At 42.1% G+C, this 27876-nt stretch overlaps 1 protein-coding gene across 1 annotated transcript in view; it reads left to right on the forward strand.

Moving 5' to 3' along the window:
- The window catches only part of LOC137883660 (inactive dipeptidyl peptidase 10-like), a 110028-nt gene extending 82396 nt beyond the window's left edge, over window positions 1-27632 (forward strand). Inside the window, exons 6-26 of the mRNA XM_068725230.1 lie at window positions 5431-5483; window positions 5815-5896; window positions 7333-7453; window positions 8689-8843; window positions 11507-11604; window positions 11690-11813; window positions 11902-11940; window positions 12680-12787; window positions 13993-14084; window positions 14190-14237; window positions 15163-15284; window positions 15996-16043; window positions 16489-16587; window positions 18579-18648; window positions 18827-19021; window positions 19827-19881; window positions 19982-20081; window positions 20581-20639; window positions 23046-23118; window positions 23675-23748; window positions 25459-27632. Of these exons, the coding sequence (XP_068581331.1) occupies window positions 5431-5483; window positions 5815-5896; window positions 7333-7453; window positions 8689-8843; window positions 11507-11604; window positions 11690-11813; window positions 11902-11940; window positions 12680-12787; window positions 13993-14084; window positions 14190-14237; window positions 15163-15284; window positions 15996-16043; window positions 16489-16587; window positions 18579-18648; window positions 18827-19021; window positions 19827-19881; window positions 19982-20081; window positions 20581-20639; window positions 23046-23118; window positions 23675-23748; window positions 25459-25596 (1953 nt within the window). The 3' untranslated portion in view covers window positions 25597-27632. The remainder of the gene's footprint in view (window positions 1-5430; window positions 5484-5814; window positions 5897-7332; window positions 7454-8688; window positions 8844-11506; window positions 11605-11689; window positions 11814-11901; window positions 11941-12679; window positions 12788-13992; window positions 14085-14189; window positions 14238-15162; window positions 15285-15995; window positions 16044-16488; window positions 16588-18578; window positions 18649-18826; window positions 19022-19826; window positions 19882-19981; window positions 20082-20580; window positions 20640-23045; window positions 23119-23674; window positions 23749-25458) is intronic.
- Window positions 27633-27876: the final 244 nt, after the last annotated feature.

Here is a 27876-nt window from a genome sequence, read left to right on the forward strand (position 1 = left end):
TGAAGACAACATCTAGGAGACAGGCTTGCAGAAATGTGCCAAACCACAGTACATAAAGATTTAAGGCGTACAGTACGGACACGACCAGCCAGAGAATGACTGCCAGCTGTTGCATCAGGCTACGAAAAACCCACATCTAATTATTGAACAATGAGGTTAACGACAGTCTGGTAAACTCAGCCGGCGGCACCTTGATAATTGAAGAACTTCTTGCATCAGTAGAGTTCTGAATCAGCTCTGAATTCTGTATCCGGCGCCGTCCCGCGGTGCATCCGTGGTGACGACATGTACTGTAAACCTAATTAATCATTGATTTATTTGAATGTAATTACGGCTCTCCGGCTCCCTTCTGAGAACGCACCGATGTCTGTAGAGGATGCAGAAAAATGAGTTTACACACAGCACTTATTATGTATACATTAGAGCAGTGTGGCGATCATATTGCTGTCATTTATGGTAATAATGATAAACAGAAGTACAATTTTGCGATAATCCTCTTCATTGATCCTCAAACTAATGCAGATGAATGCATTCATGTGCTGACGAAGGAGATTATCAGAGTTTGAAATTCTCTTTTTAACTAATTTAATTTGCTTCCCTCTATTATCTCGATACAACTCGTATCAATCCATGAATTCACTGTGCTGAAGTTCCCTCACTTCCATCCACCCCCTTTGTAGGCCTAGGGTTCCATGCCGACTGCAGACTGGTAGAAGCAAGCGCCATTAATGCAGCAAATGAGGGGGACATTGTGTGATTAAGATAAGAGTTCAGTGTTGGTCACAGGGTTTAACTGCACCTTACAAGTCCTTTTCTTCATACCTCCCCTTGGTTTTCTGTTAGAAAAGACACCAGCAGCTGTGACTTTGTTGTGCTGCAGAAACCGCACGTGTCATTTATCGCACCACAAACACACTGTTGTCCCCGTGTCTAATACCGGTGAAATTGCTTGTTCTCCCTCCGCTCTTTCCCGTACGTGTAATTCGATTGGCAGCGGGAAACAATCTCGGTGTCGGCGAACTAAGCAGGCTCGATAATGAGCTCTGTGTGCGACGGCACAAGCTTTTTGAGGCGCCGTCTCCTCCCGAGATGGACGTAGCAGGTGTGTTCATCATCATAGTGACAGCCTGAATCTATGGAGAGTAATGGCCTGCTGCTGCACCGCTGTCTCCAGTTGTCTTATGAATTCATCATAATCAAGCAAAGCTCTCCGCTGCACTGTACTGCTGCGTCAAAGCTTCCCATGCAACTTATTCTGCTTCTCTTTTTATTTCGCTCAGCAGCCTTCCGTGCAGAATATAAAGAGCGGACAAGTGTCCTTTTTTTTTTATTCATTTGGAAGAGCATGCTAATGCAGTTGTGGTTTGTAAATAAAGCAAAGACCACTATTAATCATCAGCTGCAAAAGCATTCAGGAGAGTCGAGAGTGGACAGAAACCGGTGAATGTGCTTGAACCAATTAACGATGTCACAACACGTCTCAGGACCAACTACAGACCGATCTCAGTTTAAAAGCTGCATTGTGTTGGATCTGTGTACTTTGCTGGTCTGTAAAGCACTCTGCGGTAAACCTAGTGTTGATAAGTGACTTCTCCAGCAAGGACCATGCCAACAACAGTTTAGTAAAACGAGGAGTGCGCTGCAGAATGTTGAGGATGGATGTCAGGAAGCAGATGATCGTGGAGGGCGAGGAAGTCGTTCATTCAGGCCAGTCCTGATGTATGAAGGGACTCCGTTCAGACCTGGCATCAACGTCGGTAATCGGATCACAAGTGGACAGATCTAAGGAAAGGTGTATGGAATAGAGTAGAATAGAAAGAAAATAATATTTGCAGTTTGCATATGTGTATCAAATTCATCTAAATGTCATGCAAGAGAGCCAATAAAAACAATCAAAGTTGTGAGAGTGACATTTAAGGGGTCACAGCTTGTATATTGAGTGACGGGCAAGAAGACATTCCACCTTAAAAGTTGCCGTAGCTGCCGGTAGCCTTTGACTCAAAAACATAAAACGGTTAAAAAAAAACAAGGTCTCGGGTCTTTGCAAACTGATATGACGTATGCGTCTATTTGCATATCGAGATATGCAACGTGGGATCCGATCACAGGTGGTGAGATGCACTCTAATGCCAGGTGTGAACTGGGCCTCGGTGTGGGGGATCTGTCTCTGGAGAGGAGGCACCTGAGACAGATACAGGCCTGGAGAAGGAGAGATGGGAGAGGTATGCATGGGACTGAATAAGAGGGGATGAAAGGAGGGAAGAGAGGGACCATGAATACCAATAGGCATGAACAGAGGGGGGGGGGGGGGATGAGGGGGAGGGGAAGTGAGCAACCAGGGGCAGGATAGGTTGACCAGGTACATTTAACTTCAATGACGTGAAAACACACAGTGAAATTATTAAAGTTGTAATCATTTCACTACCAACTACCATGGCGTTTTCCAGCCATGGTGGTTTGCGCCGACCACACGAAGAGGTAACTCCGGAGTTTTCAAACTCCTCCGTATGCGTTTTTAAATGGAAACATAGTAGTGTGGACATGGCCTAAATACGACCATAATTCAGTTTAGGTTAGAAAGCTTTATTATTATTATTAATCTCCAGTTCGGAAACTCATTTGCCACCAAATCAACTCATACAGACAACAGACATAGTTTTCACAGCACACAACGGAGGAGGATCATGTTCTCATAGACTTCTATACAGTCTGACTTCTTCTTTAGCAACCAGAGGAGTCGCCCCCTTCAGGCCATTAGAGAGAATGCTGGTTCAAGGCACTTCAGCATCGGCTTCACTTTTCAGACCTGGAGGTTGCCGTCGGTTTTATTACTGCTGTTCAAACGGTAGTGTGGAACTTATTTTAAAATATGGTTTAGAGGTGCAGCTTTTATTTCTTCAACTTGAAAAAATATAAAATCATTTTTAATGCTCTTGCCTCCCTGATACCACAGCAGGGAGTTGCTGTGTGATTTTTATCTTCTACGTAAAAAGGGCTGCCGCTTTTGTCAAACATAACACACTGCTCTTCTGTCCGCATTTATTGAGCTTGTTCCAAATGTCACTGCACCACCTAAAAACAAATGTCCATGCACCCACTCGTATATTTGAACGTTTCACTCCTGTCCACCGTCTCAACTTTCCAACACCGCTGAGCTTTGTGTTTCCATCGCAGATTCTCAGCATTTGTTTCAACAGTCAGACAACGTCGCCAGCGTGAGGATGACTCAGATGTAAGGAAAGCACAACATACGGGGTCAGCCTGTGGCATCTTCATTGAATTAATTGAAATGTGACAATCACCACCCATGTTGTAATACTAGGAAATATTTAAAAGCGCCGCTGCCCGTTACGCACTCCGACGTCTCCAAACATCCGGCCCTCTTAGCTCGTCACCCGTCGCTGACAGCCTTATCGAGAAGTCATCACAGAGCTGTCGCCTACGAGGGCTGTCTGCTGAGTGATGTTGACGTTCTTTGACGGGGGAGAAGAAGAGCAGTCAAGCAACAATATAAGATCTAATTTCTCCTTCCGGGAGGATTATTTCTGTTTTGTGCGCAGTGCAGAGGAAGACGTCCAAATTAGGAGTGAAGGCCGGGTGGCTGGTAGATCGTCCAAGGCAGATTCCATTCTCCGTCAGGGACAATGAATGAATGAATTCTGAAACAAAAGCTTTGAGGGTGAATATTCCTCTCTGGTCATTTCATCGCACACTCGGGGAGGAACGTATAGTGGAAGAGAGAAGAAGGTTGTGTATGTACGTGGCCCTGCAGGATGGAATTTAACAAATTTACAGGCCGTTGCAATAGAATCATTTAGGATTTACCGTAATGTGAAATGATTTACTTTAAACGAATCAAAATGAAGTTCCTATCCGGTTCATTCCAGCTCCACTTTTAGCAAGTTTTAATAAATGAATAGTGGAACATACAGGGAGAGGTCATTTTAGGGCTTTGGTGCTTCAACTATGAACTATTCAATGAACTTGCTTCAGGCAAAATTTGGACGCTTCATAATTTACTGTATGTATTCTTGGTAGTAGATGTCTTTTCTGAGAAAAAAACAAATAAATGTAGTTATAGTTACAGCAGTCATACCTTACATGCTTTTCACGCTTGTTCGCTGTCTCACAGTATCAGTGAATCAAAATGTATCTACTATTCATACTAAGTGTGATATTCAGCATGTAGTGCATTCACACTGCATTGTGGAGTCCAGCTGGCTACTTCATGATATTTTTCATTCTAATGAAATTGTTTTGATTAACAGGTTGCGGTTTGCTATGCTTGTAGATTTTACAACCACACTTAGCTTCAAAACAATGTTAGCATGATGATAGAGACATGTGTAAAGATTGCACGTCTGATGAGGGGACTTCCTCATCAGACGGTCTACTTATGAAAAGACAGCAAACATTGTAAAAGTCCACAGAAAGCGCTGCATTTCTGTATAGACCACACAGACGTTTATGGGCTCGTTGTGAACATACCGACACATCCTCAGTGATGCTCCTGGAATCGTCGGGTGTTTCAGGTCTTTCAACATCATACACCAAAAAAAAAAAATTCTCTTTCTTTACATTGTGCTCCTTACAGCAGAGCCATCTCTCAGACACGTTGCAAACACACGCTAAAACTGGCAATGTTGTCAGAGTAACAAGAGGAAGATGTAGCTATGCCTCAGCCCCATTGTCGTATGTATATTTTGACACTGAGAAATTATGCAAGCTAATGTCAGTTGTTTTAAAATATACAATATATTGAAATGGAACATATATATATGAATACATTCTGGGTTTTTTTTTTGGTTTTTCTGTCAGGGTGAATTCTTTCATCATTACTGCCCATAGGTGTGAAGTATATAAGAAAAAAGGAGTCAAGCGTCAACATCATCAAATATTCTTTCATGAGCAATATGTGACATACAGCCATGATAGACAATTATTGTACGGCAAACCGTTTTAGTGGCAGATTCAAGGGTCAGAGGTCAACCATGGTGAGATCCAATCACTGTGTGAAGAGCAGCACTCTCACTCTTAGCTTTCATGTCATTTCCACAGCAGAGCGCAGCAGAGCATTGTCCCCCCTTCACTCTTACTTCCTCTAAAACGAAAATCCGTGCTGTGTTATTGTTATAACTGTCCAATTAAATACAGAGAGCATTCTGCACAAGTGCAGAGCGGCGATGTGGGAAAAAGAAGTGAAAAGAACACAAAGCTGGTTGAGGAAGAGCTGGTGTGCCAAAAAAAAAAAAAAAAAAAAATCACAAAATGCTCTCAGAATGTTTTTTTTTTATTATTTTGAGAGAATATCTATTCTGGTGACTAATCTGCTCTATTAGTCATTATTATCCAAAGTATTTGCTCTCATTAATGGTGCAAAGGTCAGATCACAGGAATATTGAAGATGTTCTTCTTGTGATTGGGTTTTAGATCTTCCAGCACTCCTTCTTGGCCTCGTACCTGATCTACAACCTGTATACAAGGTGAGCAAACAGCTTAGCGACACACAGCTTGCATGGTAATATTACCTCCTTTTCATTTCTCAGTGACACACAAGCTACAGTTAACGTGTCTTTGTATTATCTTTTATTTGAAGTCACGTAACGACAACGTGTTCTTACGAGATCAATAACAGTCGAAAAAAAACAATCCCTTTAGACGAGTCTGTGTAAAATTGGAATCTGTAAATTTGTAAATTTGCAGTGTTTGTATGTAAATTTGCAGTGTTTGTATCTGAACTTTAAGAAGGTATGTGGATCTGTGCTGCTCTGCCGTGTAATGCTCCTCGTGTCATTTGATCCGTTCTTTCATCAGAGAGGTGCGGGAGCTGAATCCTCCGGAGGTGTCCGATTCAGTCCTCCAGTTTGCCTCGTGGGGCGTTCACGGCCAGCAGCTGGTGAGTTTACAACGGCGACTCACCAGCTGAACTGAAAGCAATGACGCTTCCATCATTCACGTAATCATACTGCAGCGGGTCATTTAATACTGGAGCAAAGACAGTTCATAGGAATTAGGTATTTGTAATAAAACGTAATAACCTCAATGCATCTTCTAATTTATTTCCAACAAGGAAATCCAAAGTGCAGATATGCGTCTCTTCCCAAACAGATGCAAGCACAGTTCCTACTGACCCACAGTCCTCCTCGTCTGTGTAAAATATTCATACGAGAAGTCACTCAGTGATAATTATCAGTAAGCATGCATTATACAGCTGCAGTCTAAATGGAAATGCATACATTATCCATGAAAATGCTTGACTAATATGAAATGCGAACTAATAGCTGAAGCGTTTTAACGATCTTTAGGGATATTTAGCCCCAGTATTATTTGAAAACTGTGGGTGTTTAGTCTCAGCACAATAGTGGAACTGAAACAATTAGCTGATTCATCGATTAGAGGATGGGCAGAAATGTAATCTGCAACTAGTTTGATTCATGTCATTTGTCATTTTTCAAGCAAAAATGTCAACATTCTTATATTCTTATATCTTTGTGTTTTGGACTGTTTGTTGGACAAACAAGCAAATATCTAAATAGGTAAATGCTGTTGTGCTGTTTTATAGACCAGCCAGTGAATCCAATTATTGAGAAAATAATAAGCTGATTGAAAAGACCTTGCTGCATGCAGAAAGGTGTCTTATTTAATACCGTGTGACATATAATTCATTGCACTCATAGAACCCTGCTCTGAGGTAAAAACTCATCAAATTCTATTTCTGACTCGAGAGGAAAGACAAACGCCCTCAAAACCCAACCAGTAACAGTTAGGCTAATCGAGCTGTTGCTGGAAGACATCATGTTTTGCAACCAAAGCTCCAAACGCCTCCACCGTGCAGGGCATTATGCACAGAATAATCACTCCATTATTCTCTCCAGAGCAGACAGGGAAAGTAATTAACCATTTGATAGGGTATTTATCTGCTTTCCTCAGTGTTTCTACCGGGCCTCGGTTTGGAACCTGAAGCCCCGCAGTGGTGCGTCACACCGCTAACGACAAAGTTTCATTACTCAGCAGCTCTCCCTGCATATTTGTCTGTGTTATCGCTGGAGATGAGACGCTCAGCGAATGTGGGATCGGTCCACCGGGCTGTCTCTTTGTTCTGTAGCGATGTTCTGTCTCCTCTGTCCTTGTGTGCTGTGCTGTTAACTTCCAAGAATAAAATGCATTAAAAAGCGGCAGTTTCCTCTGAGTAGCAATTATGTACGATAAGACGCAGGTGTTTCGTACAATGTGCTGTGCGGATAAACATGGATACGTTTCATATGCTATGATGCAGTACTTATCACAGTTTTCAAATTCAAAACATATATGAATTGTCTCCTCGTCCTACAGATATATGTATTTGAAAACAACATTTACTACCAAACGGATGTTCAGAGCAGCTCGTGGAGGCTCACGTCTTCCGGACAGGAGGGGGTCATCTTCAACGGCATCACGGACTGGCTGTATGAGGGTAAGAGAGAGAGCACCGAGTCATAAAAGCCTGGCACAATGGACTTCACTTGAAGGACCGATAGAAGAATTCAGATGCTACCTCCAGAATCTGGCACTCTGGACTCAGAATGATGACGTATGTAAGTGCGTCCACGAAGTTTGGCAACGGAAGTACAACTAAGCGAGGGCATTAACTAGCAAAGAATGCAAATGCAACCTAATTTTATACTAATTTGTGTTTATCGTCTATGCCAGCTATTTATGTAAGTTTCTACGAGCAACCCCGGACGACACTCGGCTGAAAGTCACCAGTTGACACGGTCACTCGCTGAACTGAAACACCTGTTGATCTGAAACGGTCGTGATCCTGTCTGGACTCTGTAGAACTTAAGTTGGCTGTGGGAATATTGATTCTGACAACCAAACATGCACCAACCAGACATGTTGATGCCGGTAGCAATTTTTTTCTAATGTCAAGACGTTCGTTTTATTGGTGACGCTGACTGTAAGAAAGGTCTGATCCTTTTTATATGACAAACGTGTAGCACAACCGTAATTTATATTTACTTAACAGGGATCTCTGGAGGCTGTGTCCTGACTTTTGTTTGTGGGGTTAAGGCAGACGTTACGTGATATTGTTATTACTGCTTCAAAACCTCATAGGGGATGGATGGATGAATGGATGAGGGTGACTTGGATACAGGAGACCACTGTTCACACCCTGTTTTATACAAACAATCTAGTCATCATGATAAATCTTAACTCTGTATTTTTATTGCACTGACCTCTTAACCTTGGTGGCGGCAGTAAAGAAAAAGTGAAAAGATTAATTTTGCAGCGGTCATGTTTGTCTAGTCACACACTGGTCTTCTAAAAATGACTTCCTGTACAACAAAACTGCATTGTCAGTTACCTTTCGAGGGAAACATTCTTACGGATTACATTTGTTTTTGACGTATCACAAGTACGTTTAATTAAAGTCGAGGTGGACGGAGGAATCGGACACAGGACTTTCACCCAGGAGAATGGTGTTTGTGTCCCATGTGAAACCAAAAGTAACTTATTTCAACCCAAGACATGATCTTTTACCAAACCTAAGAAAATATACATCGCTTTTACTAAACCTAACCAAGCACAAGCCGATTAAATACTACAACTCTGATATCCACTAATGCAGACATGTGGCTATAGAAGGTTTTTGGGTCAGAAGCAGATGTATGTAGAAGACCGATTAGTCTTCTCTTGGCGTTCCAGAGGAGGTGCTGCACACGCAGGTGGCCCACTGGTGGTCACCGGACAGCTCCAGACTGGCCTATCTCACCATCAACGATTCCCTGGTTCCCAACATGCTCCTGCCCCGGCTGACAGGCTCCCTGTACCCCAAGGGGAAGGAGTACCCTTATCCAAAGGTACAACTTAGAGCACTAGAAGTCTCATTTATTTCCAGAGTTTAAATTAACTTTCAATTTAAGTGGGTTGTAACATTGCTGCATTGATTTCGGGTATTGACTTGTTGTCAGTTCAGAATTGATGCAGATTATTCCAGGTTCACCGTATCAGCACGAGAACATCCTCTAGCTCACTTAATACCTTTGGTGCACATTGTTCAATGGCCCGCGATGAATGTTTAAAAGTAAATTAGAATATGGCATGAGCATATTTCTAATAAATTCCACATCGCATGTCCTAGTTTGAAAACTAGATTTTCACTTTGTTAAGTAAAATCATCTTAACTTCTTGGCACAGAAACCAATATTTTACCATTTCTGCTTTTTCCGTTTGTTAACCTCAACACTAGATCTATAGATTTACATTTGCATCGTGATCCTCAAGTGGACGCTGAGGCCATTTTCTGCCTGTTTTAACTCTACATTTGCACATATTTACCCATAACATCATATTTTGAGTGAGCCATACACTGTATTAGAGTAAATATACTATAACCTGCAACTCAATTGTATCAAAGCAGCTCTATGAATAATACAGCTGCAGGATCGCCGCTTTAGCTTACCCATAAAGGGTTAGTGAATCCTTTTCTTGTTTAATTCATGTTACAGTGGCTTTGCTTCCTTTGAAGAGAGATGTCTGCAGGGATCTGTGGCACTGGGAGGGATAGGAATGTGATACGCTTCAGCGAGGCACGCTAACACACCTTCCTTTGATGCGCACGTTCAGCGTACCAAATGCCTCTCAGACGGTAGAAGGGTTGTGGAAAACTGGTGGAATGAGGGTCATAAAGGGAAAGGACAGCCTCATTTGTTGGTTAAGATGCATTGATGGGAGGAGGGGCTAAGGATAGGAAGTCATCCGATTAATGAAGCACTGCACTTAATGTTCACCTCCCCAACGCAGTGTGAACATTGTACACACACACACACACACACACACACACACACACACACACACACACACACAGTGAGTCTTTTGCTTGAATCCTTGAGTGGGGGTCAACGTTATGACATCATGGGATTAAATGAAGCAGAGATTTAATTGCCTTCTGCTTCCTTTTATCTCTAAGAACGCTGATGGTGTGTAGCAGTCTGACAGTCATACTTCTGCTTCAGACACTGGGGGATGCATTTGTGTGGGTATCTCTCAGTGAGTCAATACAAAGTAAAAGTACCCGGGGGAGTATTCTTCATGGGTATAATGTGTCTGAACTTAAAGAAATACCTCATTACTGTTCGAATGACTGCAGTATCCACATTCACAGTAGAGCCCTGCAAAAACTCCATAAACTGGTTTATGACCAAATACCTGCAAAACTAATGACATTTCCAACAGCCTCAGCTGTACTTTGGGTTTAGCACTGTTGAGCTAATCTAAGCATGCTATCACTTAAACCAAGATGGTAAACATGGTAGACATGGCTTCTTCAACACCAGCATGTTAGCATGTTGCCGTTAGCATTTAGCTTAGAGTAGCTAATGAGCTACTCTAAGCATGCTATACCAAGATGGTAAACATGGTAGACATGGCTTCTTCAACAGCAGCATGTAAGCATGTTGCCGTTAGCATTTAGCTCAAAGCTCTGCTTCTAAGTCTAAGTCTAAGTCTAAACCCATGCCAGCAGTGCAGTGAGGTCATAGTTAGACAAAGCTTTTTTGCTAAATGCAAAAGACAACACGGTAACATGCTGATGACAATGCAAACAGAGGTCATGTCTACCATGTTTACCATCTTGGTTTAGGTGTTAGCATGCTGAGATTGGTTAATAAGCGCTCAACCCAAATTACAGCTGAGGCTGATGGAAATGTCATTAGTTTTGCAGGTATAAACCAGAATATTGACAGTGAAATTTTGACCTGATGATGATGCCAGATAAGAGGTTCAGAGAACAAAAGTTATTGCAATCTATTTTCACAAGGCCACAAGACACATTGTCTGTAGCAGACTTCATAGCAATCCATCAAACCTTTGATGTCAGCTAACCACCAACCAAACAACTGACTAACTGATATACAAGCCCTTTTTACAGCAGCCGTTTTTACATGCCATTGAAGGGTAAACACAGGTGTAACTAATAACAATAATTACGGCCCCGTTCCATTTAGGTGGGTCCTGGTATTTTGCCTGTAGTATGTGTTTGATCCCTCAGATTGCTTACCTGCCGTGTAATATGTGGCTAATGGCACCAGTAGAACAGAATGGATCCATTCCAAGAAGCTATTGTGCCTCCAAAAGAGCAGAAAATGAAGGGTTGGAGAAGACCGGAATAACAAACAGTACAGATAAGCGGGCATGAATGTGGAATACATACTGTCATCCTAGATTTCCCTTGTCATGTAGACTAATGAGCATCATTTGTGAGTGAGGTTTAAGCTGAGGAAATCGACTGACTCGCCCCAGGGCCTGTGCAGCACACAGCAACACAGTTTGTTTCCCCACTTCTTTCATATTCTCATCACATTCTCTGTTAAAGTCCTACTAGCAATGTCTGGCAGTATGTAAAAATAGAACGCAAGTGCAGCGTGTTGCTCAGTGCGTATTGCTATCGCACGCAGTGTGCATCACGGATATTACGTCCAATTAGACTAAGCCTGTGAATGTAATTGTACTGTTTTCACTCCAGATGGGACAAATCAATCCCACCGTCAGACTCTATGTCGTCACTCTGGACGGCAGCTCCCTCACAACTGAGCTGAGACCTCCTGACAGTTTTGAAAAGAGGTATAATTTTAACACATTTGAAATAAAAAAGTAATACATGTCTTTTTTTTTGCTAACTCCTTCCCATTTGTACGTTTGTACTTAGTGAGTACTACATCACCATGGTGAAATGGGAGACACAGGATAGGCTGAGTGTGCGTTGGGTGACTCGAGCTCAAAACATGTCAATACTTTCGCTGTGCGATGTCACAGCAAGTGACTGCACCAAGGTAGGGACATTATCGGTGAGAGAGTTCTTTAGTCTTCTACAATTCATTTTTAGAAGTGTTATGTACTGACTTCATCTTTCCAACTCAGAAGCATGTGGAGACATCAGAAAAGTGGCTTGATCGTCAGGTGAGTGTGTCAGTCCATCACCATTTATAAGCCCGTCAATACCACAGACTGTATGTTAGACGTGGACGTAATCAACGTGGTTTTTGGTCGTCGCCCTCATGTTTTTTTTGGAACCAGAACATGACATGAGAAGGTGAAGCTAAGTATCACCCAAAGCTGAATAAGACATTTTTAGTGGATGGAAATGTTACAACTAATTTTCATGAACTGAAAACACACTGTGAAAGAGGTTAAGTTGTGAAACATAAGACAACAACTCCCAGACCGGACAATGTTGTGGTAGAGACCTGTCAATCACAAGGTAGCTCCGCCCTAAAGCATCCCCTGCTTTATGGTCTATTATAATCTAAATGGGACCATAATGTACTAAATGAACATCATGCTGTATTGAAGAAGACTTGAAACTAGAGATTGAGACCATAAACTCATGTTTACAATGTTTACTGAGGGAATAAATCAAGAGAGAAGTAGAGTCATTTTAGACTAGACTTCTATACAACCAGAGGAGTCGCCCCCTGGTGGACACTAGAGAGAATGCAAGTTTAAGGCACTTCCACATCAGCTTCACTTTTCGGACGAGGATGTTGCCGCCCCGATATATTTAAGCTACCAATGCAGTTAATGCACATAACTTTATCAGCTTTTGTCCTGTTCCATGCACCTGCTTTTCTACGTGGCCACTAACCACTACGACCTAATAATGGCAGGGTGTTTGTCTGCTGTTCTTCTGTTTTCCCAGAATGAAGAGCCAGTGTTTTCCAAGGACTGCACAACGTTCTTCATCACTATGCCCTTAAGACACGGTGGTCGCGGGACATTCAACCACATCACCATGATCTCTAACCAAGTAAAACTATTACATTTTAATAAAATAAACAACATTGAGTTAGGTGAATTTGCTGTGTATCTGAAACTTCTTGGGTCTATTTATTTTAGCAATCCTATTATCTGTCCTAAGGCTATTCCAATTATTCACACTGCTCATGTGGTTTTCATTTTGAAGTCTCATCATTTTAAACTATAAAACTAAATTTCCTTAAACACTAGAGAATTAAGAATACATTCAGTTGAATAAATTAAGGAGAGTACAGTAGCTGCACCGGGGGCACTGGGTTCTGTGCCAGATGAAGTCAGTTTCTGGAGACAATAAGTGGAACAAAAGTTTTAGACTGAATGGCAAGGCAAATTTATTTATATGGCACGGTTCTGCAACAGGGCGATTCAAAGCGCTGTCCATAAAACATCAAAAGACAAAGTGCAAAAGAAACACATTATAAAATACAAAATCGAAAAAGAATAGGAAATAAAAACAAGGTAAAATAGAACAGACAGGTAAATAATTCAAGAAGTAAAGTCACTCTGCTACGTAAGAAAAGATTTAATAAAAGGCAGCAGCAAACCGAACAGTCTACAGCATCGATCCATCTTCTCCGTTTTTAGTTTTGACTCAGGATACAGACCCGTCCCAGACCACCTGAGACATCTGGATGGTTCATAACGTAGCTCAGAACTAAACCATTCAAATCCTTGATAGGAATTTGGTGTAAAGACCTCTGAGCTGGACTTATGTGATCCACTTTCTTACGTACTCAGTGAGGACTTGAGCAGCAGCGTTCTGAATTAGCTGCAGCTCTTGAATACATTTTTTAGGGAGACCTTTGAAGACGCCGTTAGTGGAGTCTACTGAAGACAAATGCATGGACAACTTGAGACAAGATCTAGGTGATATAAGGCCAACTGTGTAATTGTCTTAATGTGGCTGTTGAAAGTCTGAGTCCATGACTACACTGAGATTACTGGCTTGGTCTGTAGTTATTAAGCAGGGCGTTGACTTTCATCCAGCTTTTTAAACAGCTACCTCAGCTTTGTCTTTGTCTCATTGAAGAAAATTCTCATACATCCAATTGTTGATCTGTTCAGAGCAATACTCACCACAAGGTAAAAAACAAACAACTCAAAAGTGCATCCCTTTAACACCATGTGGGTTATGTGAGGTCATGCTGACATGCTTCGTCTGCTCTGTTGTGCGTTGTTCTTTCTCCTGCTTCTCAGTCTGAGGGTGAAGAGGTCAACCTCCGCCACCTGACCTCAGGAAGCTGGGAGGTCTCTAGAATCCTGGCCTATGACGAGAGCACAAACTCACTGTAAGCATGAGTTACTGACGCCATGCAATATTAACACCCTACAATATGTGACATGTGATACGATACAATATGAACTCTCCAGTAACAGGTAATGTGTTTTTTCAGTTATTTCCTAAGTACGGAGGAAGGCTCAACACAACGGCAGTTCTACAGGTACCTTGATTTGTCTTTATTGTAGAAGTGGAGAGAGGACCTTCGTTCATTAAAGTTACTGTGAGTGAGGAACTTTCAACTGGTTATGAAACAGTTTCAATTTAATACTGATGCCTCTATATGACCTAGAAAAGTGAACGAGACAATCAGTGAGAAGATTTGCTTTTTCTATACCGTTAATGCTTTTCATCGGTGCCACTGAGTCACATTCGGCGCAAGATTCAGCTGAATCTCAGCTGAAGGGAGACAGAACCAGACCTGAGCGGGGGAGACTCCCAAACCCTGCTGCAGTAAAGTGAGAGGTTCTCCAAAGGGACTCACACTACCGCTTTTGTCCACAAGGGGTATCAAAATCAACATGAACTGAAAGTTCCTCATAGTAGCTTTTAAGGAACAGTTTGACATTTTGGGAAATATGCATTTTTGCTTTCTTGCAAAGAGAGTTAGACACCACTCTCGTATTTGTCTGCTCCTCATTGCAATTTTATTGAGAACAAAAGGATTTGAATGATGTATTATTGGCTATCACAACATTTAATGGCCATGTCCATTCAAGTGAGTCATGTAGCTTAATAGTCAAGTTACCATCCGAACATAGCGCACATTTTTCTTTACCAAATTTCCAACAAAGAAGAAGCAAAAATCTCAAATGTCAGAAAAATATGTGGAAAACCTGAGGAAATATGACATTTCTCTATTAGTGTGAGGAATATTAGTCTGCTCAACGTGCCACACACACATCTAAATTACCAACATTCTTCATCTCTCCAGTCCATTTTATTTGTTAAACTACAGTGTAATACGTATCATGGCACATTTTTCATTGATCTGTCTTCTGCCTGAAGGATAGAAACATGCTGCTTGTATCTCAGAAGTTGTAAATCTTCTGAAATCAACTTCTTTTGTCCTCTCGCACCTCTGACAGAGTCTCCACACTGGATCCATTTCATAAAGAATGCCTCACCTGCTCCCTCTTCAAATCAAAGTGCACCTACTACGACGCCATCGTCAGCCCAGACTATCAACATGTTCTCCTCAACTGCAGAGGTGACGCCTCACTGGGACCAAAAACAGACACATCATAACTGAGTGTGAAATTAATTCACAGCACTTTATAGCACCTGGTTCACTGTCAGATCACATATTCACTTGGCTCTAAACTATTGTAATCATTGAATAAACGTATCTTAATTATGTTAATTAATCTTAATCTTCCATTTCAGCTAAATTGAGTCAGTGTATCACATTTATTTATTAATGCCAGCTAAAAAAATGAAAAACAAAACCGACTACACACTATTTATCGTGAAAATAAATGTACTTTTTTCAGTATGAGAGGGAGACTACTGTATGTAACTCAATGGAACCTTACATTTCCATGTCACGACGTGACCGTGGGTCAGTGGTGGAGGAGGGTCATCCTTCAATCAGAGGATCGGTGGTTCCATCCCCGGCTCCTCTAGACACTGAACCTGCTTAAATTGCTTGTGAAGGCTGCTCCTTCGGTGTGTGAATGTGTGAATGGGTATGAATGTTAGTTGGCAACCTGCAAGGTGTGAATGGTGACATGTATGGATGTGTTAATGGAGCTTAATGGAACTCAAAGCAAATTGATCTAGTTTGATACATAGCACTACAGGTTAGAGGAAAGATGTGTATTGATGGTTAAATGTGTTACAGTTCTGATACAATGTGTGATGAAGTTGCATTCCCTGATCTAAAATATAAAGTCCCCCCCCCCCCCCCGCCCCCCCACAGGTCCTGGAATACCCCAAACTACTCTTCACAGACTGAGTGATATGAACAGTAAGTACTCTGGCGCTAACAGACTGAACCAGGACTCTTTCAGTCAATTGCATCATGTATATTTATTCATTATGTTAGGGTGAAAGCTGATTTTCTGACTGCGCCTGAAAAGTGCATTAATCAATGGAATTTACTCCAAACTCACTTATGTAAATGAAGTCACTGGGATCAATACATCGATCGTCTTCGTCCTCTCCTGCAGGCTCACAGGTTGAGGGGTGTTGATGATTCCAGTCCTGCTGTATCACGCTTTATGTTCCCGTGCTGTTTGACCTGGATTCGGCAACATTCCTTGTTCAGCTTTTTTGACTCGTGTGACTTTACAAGTGACAGTTGTTTGTTTGATATTGAACAGAGGGTTCGGAGTTATGGAGGGTTTTGTTTCATTGCTGCAGGTATGAGTGTTCTTCAAACTAAAGTCGTTCTTCTTCTTGCCCTGTCTCAGAGCACAAGGCTGTGGAAAGGAACACAGCATTAAGACGTGCGCTGATAAACAGGGGGATACCCAAGTGGGAAAGAAGAACCGTACAAATCAACAACTTTGGTAGGACATAATAATCACCTTCAACTATGTGCCATGTTTACAACATCCAACTTTATTTCATTTTCACCAACGACCACCACTCATTCTCCCCTTGTTCAGTTAATGAGCAATAATCTGGAGGTTGAGGAATGGCTTTAAATACAACAGTGCAGTCTTTCTCATACTGCACAGTGTGTTTCCATGCACACAATAAACTGGGTTACTCAGACAATTCAGATTACATGCAACCTGCTGCCTGTATATTCATGTTTAGATATGTTCCTTCACACTTTATTTTGGTAGAATAACACACTTATTTCGGTCAGTCGACCGCTTTTTTTCCAGGCTTAAATATTTAAACTTTTGAACTATTGGATGGATGCCCGTGACAAATGTATTTCTCCAATTCTTTAGTTTACAACCAAAAGCCTGCCAAATTAATGAATTAGCTAATGTTAGCATGCTAACATTAGCTAATTCAAGCTAGTGAAAAGGACATACTTCAGCATGTTAGCATGGCCCTTGCTAGCTTAATAGCATGCTGACTTTGAGCATTTTGCTCAAAATGACCAAAAGCTCCAAACAGTTAGCGCGTAAACGCACTGCTGGGGACAGTACAGTGATGGCTTCCAGCCCAACACGCACCCATCAGCTGGACAGACAGGCTCTCTCTCATCTGCATGTCAGACGTGCGCATTCAGGATCAACGCAACTTGAGCAAACAGGTGCACAGCTTTCTGAGCCGATTATGAAGCAGCCCCGGAATCAGAACGGCAGCCCTGTATCGTTTCAATTAGAGGCGACGGCTCACCATATGGCTGCCTTTTTTCGAGTCTGTGTTTACCATTAGAGACAATGTGAAACATATTAAAAGGCCTTTTGAGACAAAACCAAGTCAGATGGGAGCCCTGAATGCACAAAGACTTGTTTTTCACAGGAACCACCGTGTTGGTTTCAGCTTTATTTAGGGAGTTTTATTCATTGAGGCAAGTTCAGGCAGTTTAGCCCCAAAGACAAAACATTGATTTAATAGGCTCCATCTTCAGTTCTCCAGTCCTTTAACGGGTCTGATGAGTGATATTCTCACTTTTCCTCCAGTGACAGTGCCGTCCACCCATCTTTGCCCGGCTGGTTCACACCAGTTAACACCTCAGACAACGATGCCTCTTCATTGCAATAACTCACAAAAGGTTCTAAGGTTTCTGGTCAGACTATGAAGCAAGGAATCTCCATCCGTCTGTCTCCGTGTGTCCTTCGCATATCTCGAGAAACATCCGATTTTCTTCACACTTGGCGGCCGTATTGCTGGGGGCCCAAGGGAGGGCTTTGTCGACGTTGGTGCAATTTGAATACGTCATGTTCAATATTAATGAACTTAGGCAGCCACCGACAACACTGCAAGCAGTGTTTCCGGAAGCCAAGCATTTGGCCCCGATCCAAGTGGACACGCACTCCAAGACTATGTCAAACCTTAAGTCACGCTAAATCGTTCAAAATACCACAACATTCTCCACCACAACAACTCGCCAAACACCAATGCTTGGTCGGTGCCCCTTGGCATCGGGGATCGACGCACTAGGTCCCGAAATATACGCTTGTTACATGCATAGTGTTCTTTCAAAATAAACTTCACAGGAAGTTTGGTTTACGCAACAAAAGCACTAAGTTAGGTATGGTTGAATATAACTTACTAGCGTCTCACATGACTACCTGGAGTGGTGAGAATGGGTTGAAACAACTAACTCAGGAAAAAAAGAATTCTTGCAAAATTTCTCCCGTTGATTTTTTTTGGACTGTGACTAGTGTGGACTTCTATCGCGCTGACTATGCTTGATGTTGTCAGAAGGATACATGACATGTACATTGCAGTGCATAACAAAAGTCCCACCCTGAATTTTTACCTTCAAAATCTCTACATGTTATGTAGCAGAAAATGCATATTGTTTGAATATGACAATAAATAACACAATATTAAAATATTGAAATTGTGTTTTTTTTTGTTTTTTTTGCAGCACTTCGTCTGGAGTTGATTGTCCCGATAGGTTTGGATGAAACAAAGGAGCACCCGCTGTTACTGATTCTGTATGTCATTTCATTTTCCAATATATTGAAAAACAATGCAGAATAATTTAATTCTATAAAGTATTAAATACAGAAGCTGAGAATCAAATGCTTGGTAAACAAGCTGGAGATGTGTGCCCTAAATCAGAATCAGTGTTGAAGAACTGTTGTGGACTAAACTCATACCGTCCTCTCACAGTGACAGCGCCCCCGGTGGTCAGGCCGTGACGGACCGCTTCTCTCTCAGCTGGGACTCGGTGCTGGTCAGCTCCGACGGCGTCCTCGTGGCTCGTCTGGACGGCCGGGGCAGCGGCTTCCAGGGTCAGAGGGTCCTGCACGAGGTCCACCAGAGACTGGGGACCGTGGATGTTCAGGACCAGATCACAGCTCTGGAGTAAGCTTCTTTTCTGTTTCTGAAAATGAGTCAGTTGATTCAAAATGAACTGTATACAGTAGGTTCTCCAAATATGGCTGACATTGATGTTTTCTGTTGCTGTATTGAAGGTGCTTTATGCGTTGATAGTATGTATATTAATATACTTCTTCCTGCCGTTTCCCCGGAGCTGTACTCATTTAAAATAAGCCTTTATTAATCACAGGAGGGAAAATTTGGTCGTTAAAAATGACGAGGTAAATTGATAGTGGAATGATGAATATTCATAATCATATAAACAGTTGGGATTACATATTTTAAAAGATGGCTAATACTGTATACATACTGCGTATACTGTTAAAGCAGACTGACAGATGGGTCACATCCAAATTGTTCCAACTGTTCCTCGGACTTGGTTTTACACGGGACACGAACGGTGGTCTCCTGGGTGAAAGTCCTGTTTTTTTTGTCTCTTTTTTTAACCACCAACCCCCCCCTACTGCTCTAGACTTCCTCTCTCTCTCTCTCAATACTACGTCAGTTGCTCTGGCCATACAACATCGATGCTGATGGGTTTACATTGGAGTTAGTTGAAAGCCCAGTGTGTCTCATACAGACGCCAAAGGATGCCTCGGTATAAGACCAAGCTGTGCTATTTGATGCTTTGGGATTAAGAACGGGTTTCATCCGGCTAACTCGGACTGCTGACGCTAAATTAGTAAACATTCAGCTGAAATTGTAAGCCAAGGATAATCTTTTACTATGTCGCCTCATTAGGAAGGGATCACTTCATTTTTGCGATGTAGTTAACTCTTTGCATTTCCAGGCACCTGGTCAGACTACCCTACATCGATGGCAACAGAGTTGGAGTTTATGGAAAGGTAACTTAGCATCGCTATCTAATAAATCAATAACCACTGACGATGACGTCTGCTTCTCGCCCGACCTTCTCTTAAAGCAGCCGTGTTCTGTGTGTTCCAGGCGTATGGAGGATTTCTTTCCACTCTCCTGCTCCTGTCCCACAGCTCCATGTTCCGGTGTGGCATCGCCGTCGCCCCCATAACAAACTGGAGACTCCATGGTATCACAGAGCGATGGAATATCATACACACTTACAATAGCGCAGCGATCTGAACGTGTGGCCTGTATATATATATATATATATATATATATATATATATATATATATATATATATATATATATATATATATATATATATATATATCCATAAAGATAAAGACATTCAAACAGTCAGTAAAACCAATTACTCCATAGTTGGCCATCAACGCTGACATGTCTTCTGTATCAGAGTTAAGCTTTACTCCGTGGTGATGGGAGCAACACTAAACAACCGGACCACCGGTTCTGAATGTCACACAAACCTAATAAGGCTAATAAATGGAGCGCAGCAACATTAATCATCAGCGGCGTGTTCTAGTTGTCACAGTGTCCGATGTTGAGTGAAGAAGTAGTACTGAAAGGCATCGGAAGTGTCGTTGTGAATGAAGAGTGAGTGAATTTAAAAACGCCGTCGGCACTCACAATGTCTCCGTGTCCCCTTTGTCTTCCTTTTTAAAGGGTCGGCCTACACCGAGAAATACTTTGGCTCGCCGGCGAAAGAGGATCACAAATACCAAGTAGGAACGTGTTGTTACTTTCACAACGGCAGTAGCTGTTCATGTAGACAGTGTGCGGCTAGAGTGGGCGCTCATTCTGCTCTTCTGACAGGGAGGTGTTCAGATCTCACCGACAGTATCAAAGACAATGCTGTCCCACACCTGAATGCAAAACTACACTCTGTTATTCTGGCATTCGACGTGAAAAAAAAAAAACGGGAGTCGAAAGAGGGAGCTTTCCGAGCACACCTGTCATTTTCATTCACATGAGGGGTATTGTGGTGGAGGCTGGGTGAGGAGGAATCCCAAACACATCGGAGAGAGCGGTGGTGGTCTTTGTCCTCTCAGCGGCGTCCCATTTGTCGTCTCATACCTCTGAAACAGGTTAAAACGCGTCTCAACCGGAGAGACGGTTCCTCCGGACGTTCGATTGTCACGCAAATTTTAAGCGAACTTGTCACAAAACGAGAAACTCAGGAAAGTTTCCATCGACTGGCTGGTAGTGACTGAACTAGTTTGATCAGAGGAACAGGTTGTGAACTGGATACAAAACAAGTCGGCCTGGGTATCAAGCCCGTCTACGAGAAACAAAACGGAGCGAGGTCTTCAGGAATTACATTCAATTTGTCAAGTTTTAACGCTTCTTTTATGTCAGCTATTATTGGCCATGTTTTACATACAAACATTTGCGCGTTACGTGAATATCACGTGAGTGAAATGTTCACTTTCTTCGCAATTGGGGAAGTGATACCGAATTGTGCCTTTCTCCATACAGCTTTTATTATGCACAAACTCAAAATGCACATGAAAATATGTGAAATGAAAGGTTATCATAACAGGTTATGGACGTCTGGACCGTGCGGAGTGACAGGATCTGAACACACCACACCTCGTATCTGCAGCCACAGAAAGACGGCGTCTTTTATCGTCGAGTTTGTGTTTTTGGAGTCCAAAAACACAAATATCACAAGATTGAAACAAGTAACGGAACCAGCAATAGTTTGTTAAGTCGTATTATATAACTTCATCGGTTATAGCATATTTTGATTGATGTACAGTTGAATAGAGATCAGCAAACTCTGTTCACTTTCAGCGTCTGACTCAACAGATGAATTTGGAAACTTGTATTGCGTTTGGTTTTGGTCCCCAACAGACCCTTTTCCACGTCGCAGCAGGAGAAGCAGGTGTAACTGATGGCGTTAATCACGGCGGCGCGGCGGCCTCAGGCCCGGGTCGAGAAACACGCCGACTCACTGGCTCGGCTTCATGACCCTGAGACACTGTCGACGTGATTCATTACGCCTGTGCTTCTCCTGCTTTCACGAGTCAATACGTCTGCCGTGAGACGGGTCGACCACAATGACTATTGAATTCAAAAGATTACACAGAGTGCACCTTTTGACTAGGTTCATCTCCATGGCAACAGCGGCTGAGGCTCATGGGTATTGTAGTAGTCAGAGCCGCCTGCCGTCCCAAACCGGAAGAAAATTAGATTTTCGTGTTGAAAAATGAAAGGCCATAACATATATGGATGGTTTCATTAAATAAACAGGAAAACGGATTTTATACAATTATTTTTGGTAACATTTTATAAAAACTACACACTATGAAGCATTAGTTAAGCATGAGTAAACACTCTATTCATCTTTTGTAAAGCATTGTTCCCAATAGAGTGCTGCAGGAATGAGTCCTAAAACCAGGACATGAGTCAGCGTTTTTGCACTCGTGGTTCCCTGGAAGTCAATGGCTCAATCCCAATGTCCCCCGTAAAGCCTAAAGCCCTGAACCCTCAGGGACTCACTGACGTCACCTGTTAAGAGGTTGAGTGTAAATATATATGAATATGAATATAATATATAATACGAATGGGACAGCACTTTGCTACAACATATCATGCACCATTGTGGGTATTCATTTTAAACTTTTCAGTCCCTGATCTGAACGTCTTCCAGGAGATCTATTTACTCGTTCAATAACAAAATGAATTGTTTGATGAATAAATCTGTTTGATATCATCTCTGCTTTCGTTCCTCTGATTTCATGTGTTTTTATGATCTTTAATCCTTAGTGTTTCTGAGTAAATGTAATTCTCCAGGCTGAACACACGTGAGCCGTCCTCTTTGTTCACCGCGTTTACGTCTCCATGCTTCCACTGGTAACCCCGTCTTTAACGTCACACTGCTATGAATTGTGGGTATTTCCCTTCGGCAAAGTCTGCAGAAACACGGACTTACAGAAAGTGTTCATAATGTCTGAGAGAGAGAGAGCCCTCAAACACTCGTTGGTTTGTCAGTGGGACAGTCTAAAGAGGGTGAGATTGGGATTGGGCCGTTGCTGATTCACTTTGAATATGTCGTTTGATTGATGTTACAACTCTTGCCATTTCTTTCTGTGGAGGCTCACTGTACTGTTCACTGTCTCTGGCAGATTTCCAGTCTGCTCAGAAACATCACAGCACCGAGTCCTCTGAACTTCCGCATTATCCATGGCACAGCAGATGGTGAGTATCGGCTCGGGTACGGAGAATAAAGCAGATGTGTGGACGTGTTCGAGGGCTTATTGGCAGACTGGCACAGTTTCAAAATGAGATGATTCTTGACCTTAGCCACTGTATTGGAAATTGACTTTTTGCAACAAATTTAAAAAGTTTACCATACATGCTATGCGCTATTGTGTTGTGAAAGTTGTTCTTGTTGCTGCTCTTCCGTTTGTATCACTGCTAAGAATGTGTGCTCAGGGATTTTACATGCAGGAACTAGTTTATGTGCGGTAATACTCTTTGTGTGCATTGATTGGTTCAATGCGGCGATCTCGTTCTTGACTTGATGCTGCCCGCTATCAGCCGCGTGCTTCAACAACATCACCGCTCTGTACAAAATGCAACAACAGACGCGATGAATTGACTTGCTGCAAAATGTGATTAACTGAGCGCGAGTTCTGGCTCTGCAACTGAGTTTTCATTAAAACGTCCAACTGTGGAAGTGTAACGGAGTGAGCGCCGCGGCTGGGATGAATTTTCATTTGAGTTATCTGCTCTTTTTTGTTTTTTTCCCCAGCCACTGTTCATTTCCAGCATTCTGCTGAGCTGGTCAAACTGCTGTCTGCGTCAAACGTTAACTACACTCTCCAGGTGAGACTGCTGCCCTTTATTCTCCGACAAGACGAGACCTTGATGTTGTGTTCATCTGTCAAAACGAGCCTAAAAAGGTCTAAAGCCACAGCTGATAACTTCAATAAAAAAAAAAATTACTTTTTGTCATATTTGCTCATATCCTGAAAAAACGTTTTCACTCCCAACTCACCAAATACAGCAGTGTGGTCAGTGCCCCTCAACATCTGACACACACACACACACACACACACACACACACACACACACACACACACACACACACACACACACACACACACACACACACACTCTTTAGCACCGGGGTTTCAAACCAACTCCACAGTAAACCCACCCCTGTGTGAAAGTAAGAGTAATTGTTGACATATTTTGTCGATATTCACATAATGCAAGTTAACCATAATCTGAAGTTTATTTTGAAAAGACATTATTGCGTCTAACAAGTGTATTCCTCTGCTAATGTCAGTAACACGATTCCGCCTCACCGAAGGAAAGCAACCAAAGCTGGTGAACTCTGATCAATCTGTAGCTGAACAGTAACATTACTGTTAGATTATTTGGTTTCTGATTTAAATCACCACTTATCATATGAGAAATGTGGCTCCTTAAATAACATGCGTGGAAAAGTTCATATTTGTTGTTAAAAGATGTGAAGATGAAACTGCACTCTCATGTTTGTACAGTGAATATGTAGCTGGGTCCAGCAGCCAGTTAGCTTAGCATAGCATAAAAAACTGGCTCCGCACAAAGACTGTAAGGATTACAGGTACTAGAACCCAAAAGCACAAGTCGGAGACAAAATACAAGTAAAGTAAAGGCAGGCAAAACTCCAAGGTCGAATGACAGGCAGACTGATCAGGAACAGACAGATCAGGAACAATATCTAAAGTACGCTGGAGAGCTCGGCAACAGCGCACAAGACAATCTGGAAGGGAACAAGTGCAAGTGAGGGGGACCTAAATAGTGAAGGGCTAACGAGGGAACGGGCTGCAGGTGAGATGGGGTGTGGAGGACCAGCTGAGGGGAATGAGAGGTGATCGGGTGTGAATGGCAGGATCTGAAATGACAGGAGAGTTAATTAAACAAGCAGACAGGATGAAGACAAACTAATAAGAAGGGGAATTGGTGACAAAGACAGTCTGTCAGCTGTTTACGGAAGCGCTCTGTGAATTTTACCAAGCTGTATTCACTGCATCTGTTGACTGGTTGACTATATAAAACATATTTTTGCTGTGATTTGATTGCAATAAACGGATTAAAAAAAGGATGCCGAAATAATTTATTTGATAAAAGTGCTTTATCGGCTCTGTGTGCGAGACACCAAGCAAACGACTTTTAAAAATGCTTGTTTTGTGAATGAGGTTTTGGATCCATCAATGCGAGGCTATGCTAACATTATAGCTGCTCCACCAACCCTCATAATAACATTATCTCGGTATGAATACAGACAGTGAAGTTATTGTTCATACTATAGACAGTGTATGGTTCGTACACACATTCATTCACAGTTCTGTACTCTCTGTACGAACATCAGCTGCTATCGTAGAGCGCTCGCTGCGTTACGCGTATTAGCTTCGCTTTGCATTCGGTAACTCGAATAAAGCGAATAAGCATATTCCCCACAATGAACTCTTTATTTAGTGATTTGGTAAACGTAATTTAAGTAATAGAAAACTTCACTTTTAATCTTTTCTTTTTCCCGCTGCCTAGATTTTCCCAGATGAAGGACACGATATGGCCTCCACCAAGAGCCAACACTACATGCTCAACTCAGTGCTCACCTTCTTCAAGCTCTGCTTCGAGGAGGAGCCGCCGGTCGTCGTGGAGGAATCTAAAGACCACGACTAACCCGCAGAAAAGCTCCGACAGTGAAGAGTGAAGCAATTGTTGTCAAGAGAGGCTGAGGGGCGCCTCTCCTCCGAAAGCGTTACATGCGCTACGACCAGCCTGGGGATCCCGGGGTTGTGATTGTTAATTGTTGAATTGAAAAGATGGTTGTGTTATCGCTGTATTCCAATGCTTCAGATTAGACTTCTTGTTTGTATCATGTACTGAGTACAAATGTCAGGGAATCAAAGAATCTTGTATTTTTCCATTTGACAGTATAGTTTTTGCCGACTGCTGTAATCTACTGTGAATATTTATATTTACTGCAAAGGAGAAACTACGTAACTGAACCTTGGGAGATCACATCACAAAGCAACTTCTGCAGGTGCCTTTACCTCATTACAGCCCTCACTGTTTCCCAACCTTATAGCCGACAGTACCCGAGCTTTATAGTCGCATGAACCTGCAGTGTTTCAGGGAACCGAATGGTCCTTCTGTACTTCAAATCCACCGTCTCATTTATCTCCCACGGGACTCAAATTCTGCTTCACGTATTGTTTGATCGACTCAGACGTTTGTGTGAAAATGAAGTAAAAAAAAATGTTTTAGCTCATCTGATAGATGGACGTATGCTGACACTAATTTGGGAACTAAAATGATGACAGAAAGATTGGAAGCCTCTGTAAAGGTCATCTACAGGCAGCCTACTGCTATTCTCCTTTGATCCTGCTATTTTACACCATGAGTAGTTTACATGTATGGCTATTTAGCACCATTAGAAGGATGTGTAACACTTAATAATAACCACTGATGGTTTCATTACATGGTATTTTTTTATCTCCGGCAGAAGGATCATGCAACGGCCTTTGCGTGTGTTGGTGCATGTGAGTCTGTTGGTGCATGTGTGTGTGTGTGTGTGTGTGTGTGTGTGTGTGTGTGTTCACGGCTAACCTCCCATTCTGCTGCAGCAGACTCAGTCATAGAGCTGTCATGGTTGCAGTATAGGGGAAATGTCTGGGGCGGCGTGTTTGGCTAGCAGCGGGATTCCTGTAGTAGGAGCAATGCTGAGGACATCGGCAACACTCAGTCAGGCTTGGTGAGCTCAATATTGTTTATGGCAAGATTGTATAATGTGTCTTATATGGTGACTTTGAGCCGATTGCCTGTATACAGCACCGCTTGTTTTTGACGCCAATTGTGGGTTTTATTCAAAAAGGTTTGTGCAAAATGAAAGAATAAGTTAATAAATAGTATATTGTTTCATAGCTGGTCAATGACGATAACGATTCTTCAAAGTATTAACTAGCTAAAGTATGCATTGACCATTTAACATCATTTCATAATTGTAACAGCCATCCAGATCATTTTTAAAGATTGTTTATAAACCAATTATTGATAGTATATATATAAATATATAAAGAGTTAAGTCACATTAGTTATTCCTAATGCAATGTACCCGTGGATGTACAGTCAGCTATCACTGGGTTACTTTGATAATTACCTTTTTTTCTCGGATTTCTGAGCAGATTTGTGGACGTTTATTCCCAACCGACACCAAGTTATGACTCTTTGATATTTGCATCAAATCAGAAACTACACTGGAGTAATTCTGATTGGTAGCCCTTCAATTGATCAAATCCAATCAAAGCTGGATACTTTTTTTTGTTTTTGTTTTCCCACAATCCCACTTTGTTCTTTTGAATGTTCATGACCGACTGGATCCTTTCACGGTTATATGCAGCTTCTAACATCCCAGAATGTGAAAAGTGTTTCAAAAGGGCAGAGAACCAAGTCACATGATAACACTGGTGTGTTCTGTACGGCGTGCTTTGTGTGTGAGCAGATCAGCGTACCCTTCTTCGAGTAGGTCGTAGCAAACCAGAACCTTTCCTGACCATGATCCTGTGCTGCTTACACTCCTGCACTCGCTTGATTCTGTCAAACTAACTCTGTCATATATATATATACTGATGTTTGTATACTTGGGCAAAATAATGTATATGCTGAAATAAATTGTTAAAGAAGACAGCGTTGCGTCCGTGTCTTCCGTTGTTTGCTCTTGTGCTCAGAGGACGAAGCAATAAAATGAGGATTTAAACACAACGCGCCCAATCTTGATTTTCAAAGTGCTGATGGTGCGCCGGTGACGCGCAATGTTTGGAGGCAGCAGCAGAGGCAGACGCTATCTTCAACAAGAAGCTGAGCGTCTGCTCTGAGCATTGTACGGCTATTAAAAAAGAAAAAGGAAATGACTCCCAGAACTAAGAGGCTTCACGTCCGGGTCAAACAGCAAACCGTGAA

The sequence above is a fragment of the Cebidichthys violaceus genome, unplaced genomic scaffold (assembly GCF_023349555.1).
Source record: "Cebidichthys violaceus isolate CVI_PGR_0920_01 unplaced genomic scaffold, fCebVio1.0.p SCAF_34, whole genome shotgun sequence".
Taxonomy (NCBI): Eukaryota; Metazoa; Chordata; class Actinopteri; order Perciformes; family Stichaeidae; genus Cebidichthys; species Cebidichthys violaceus.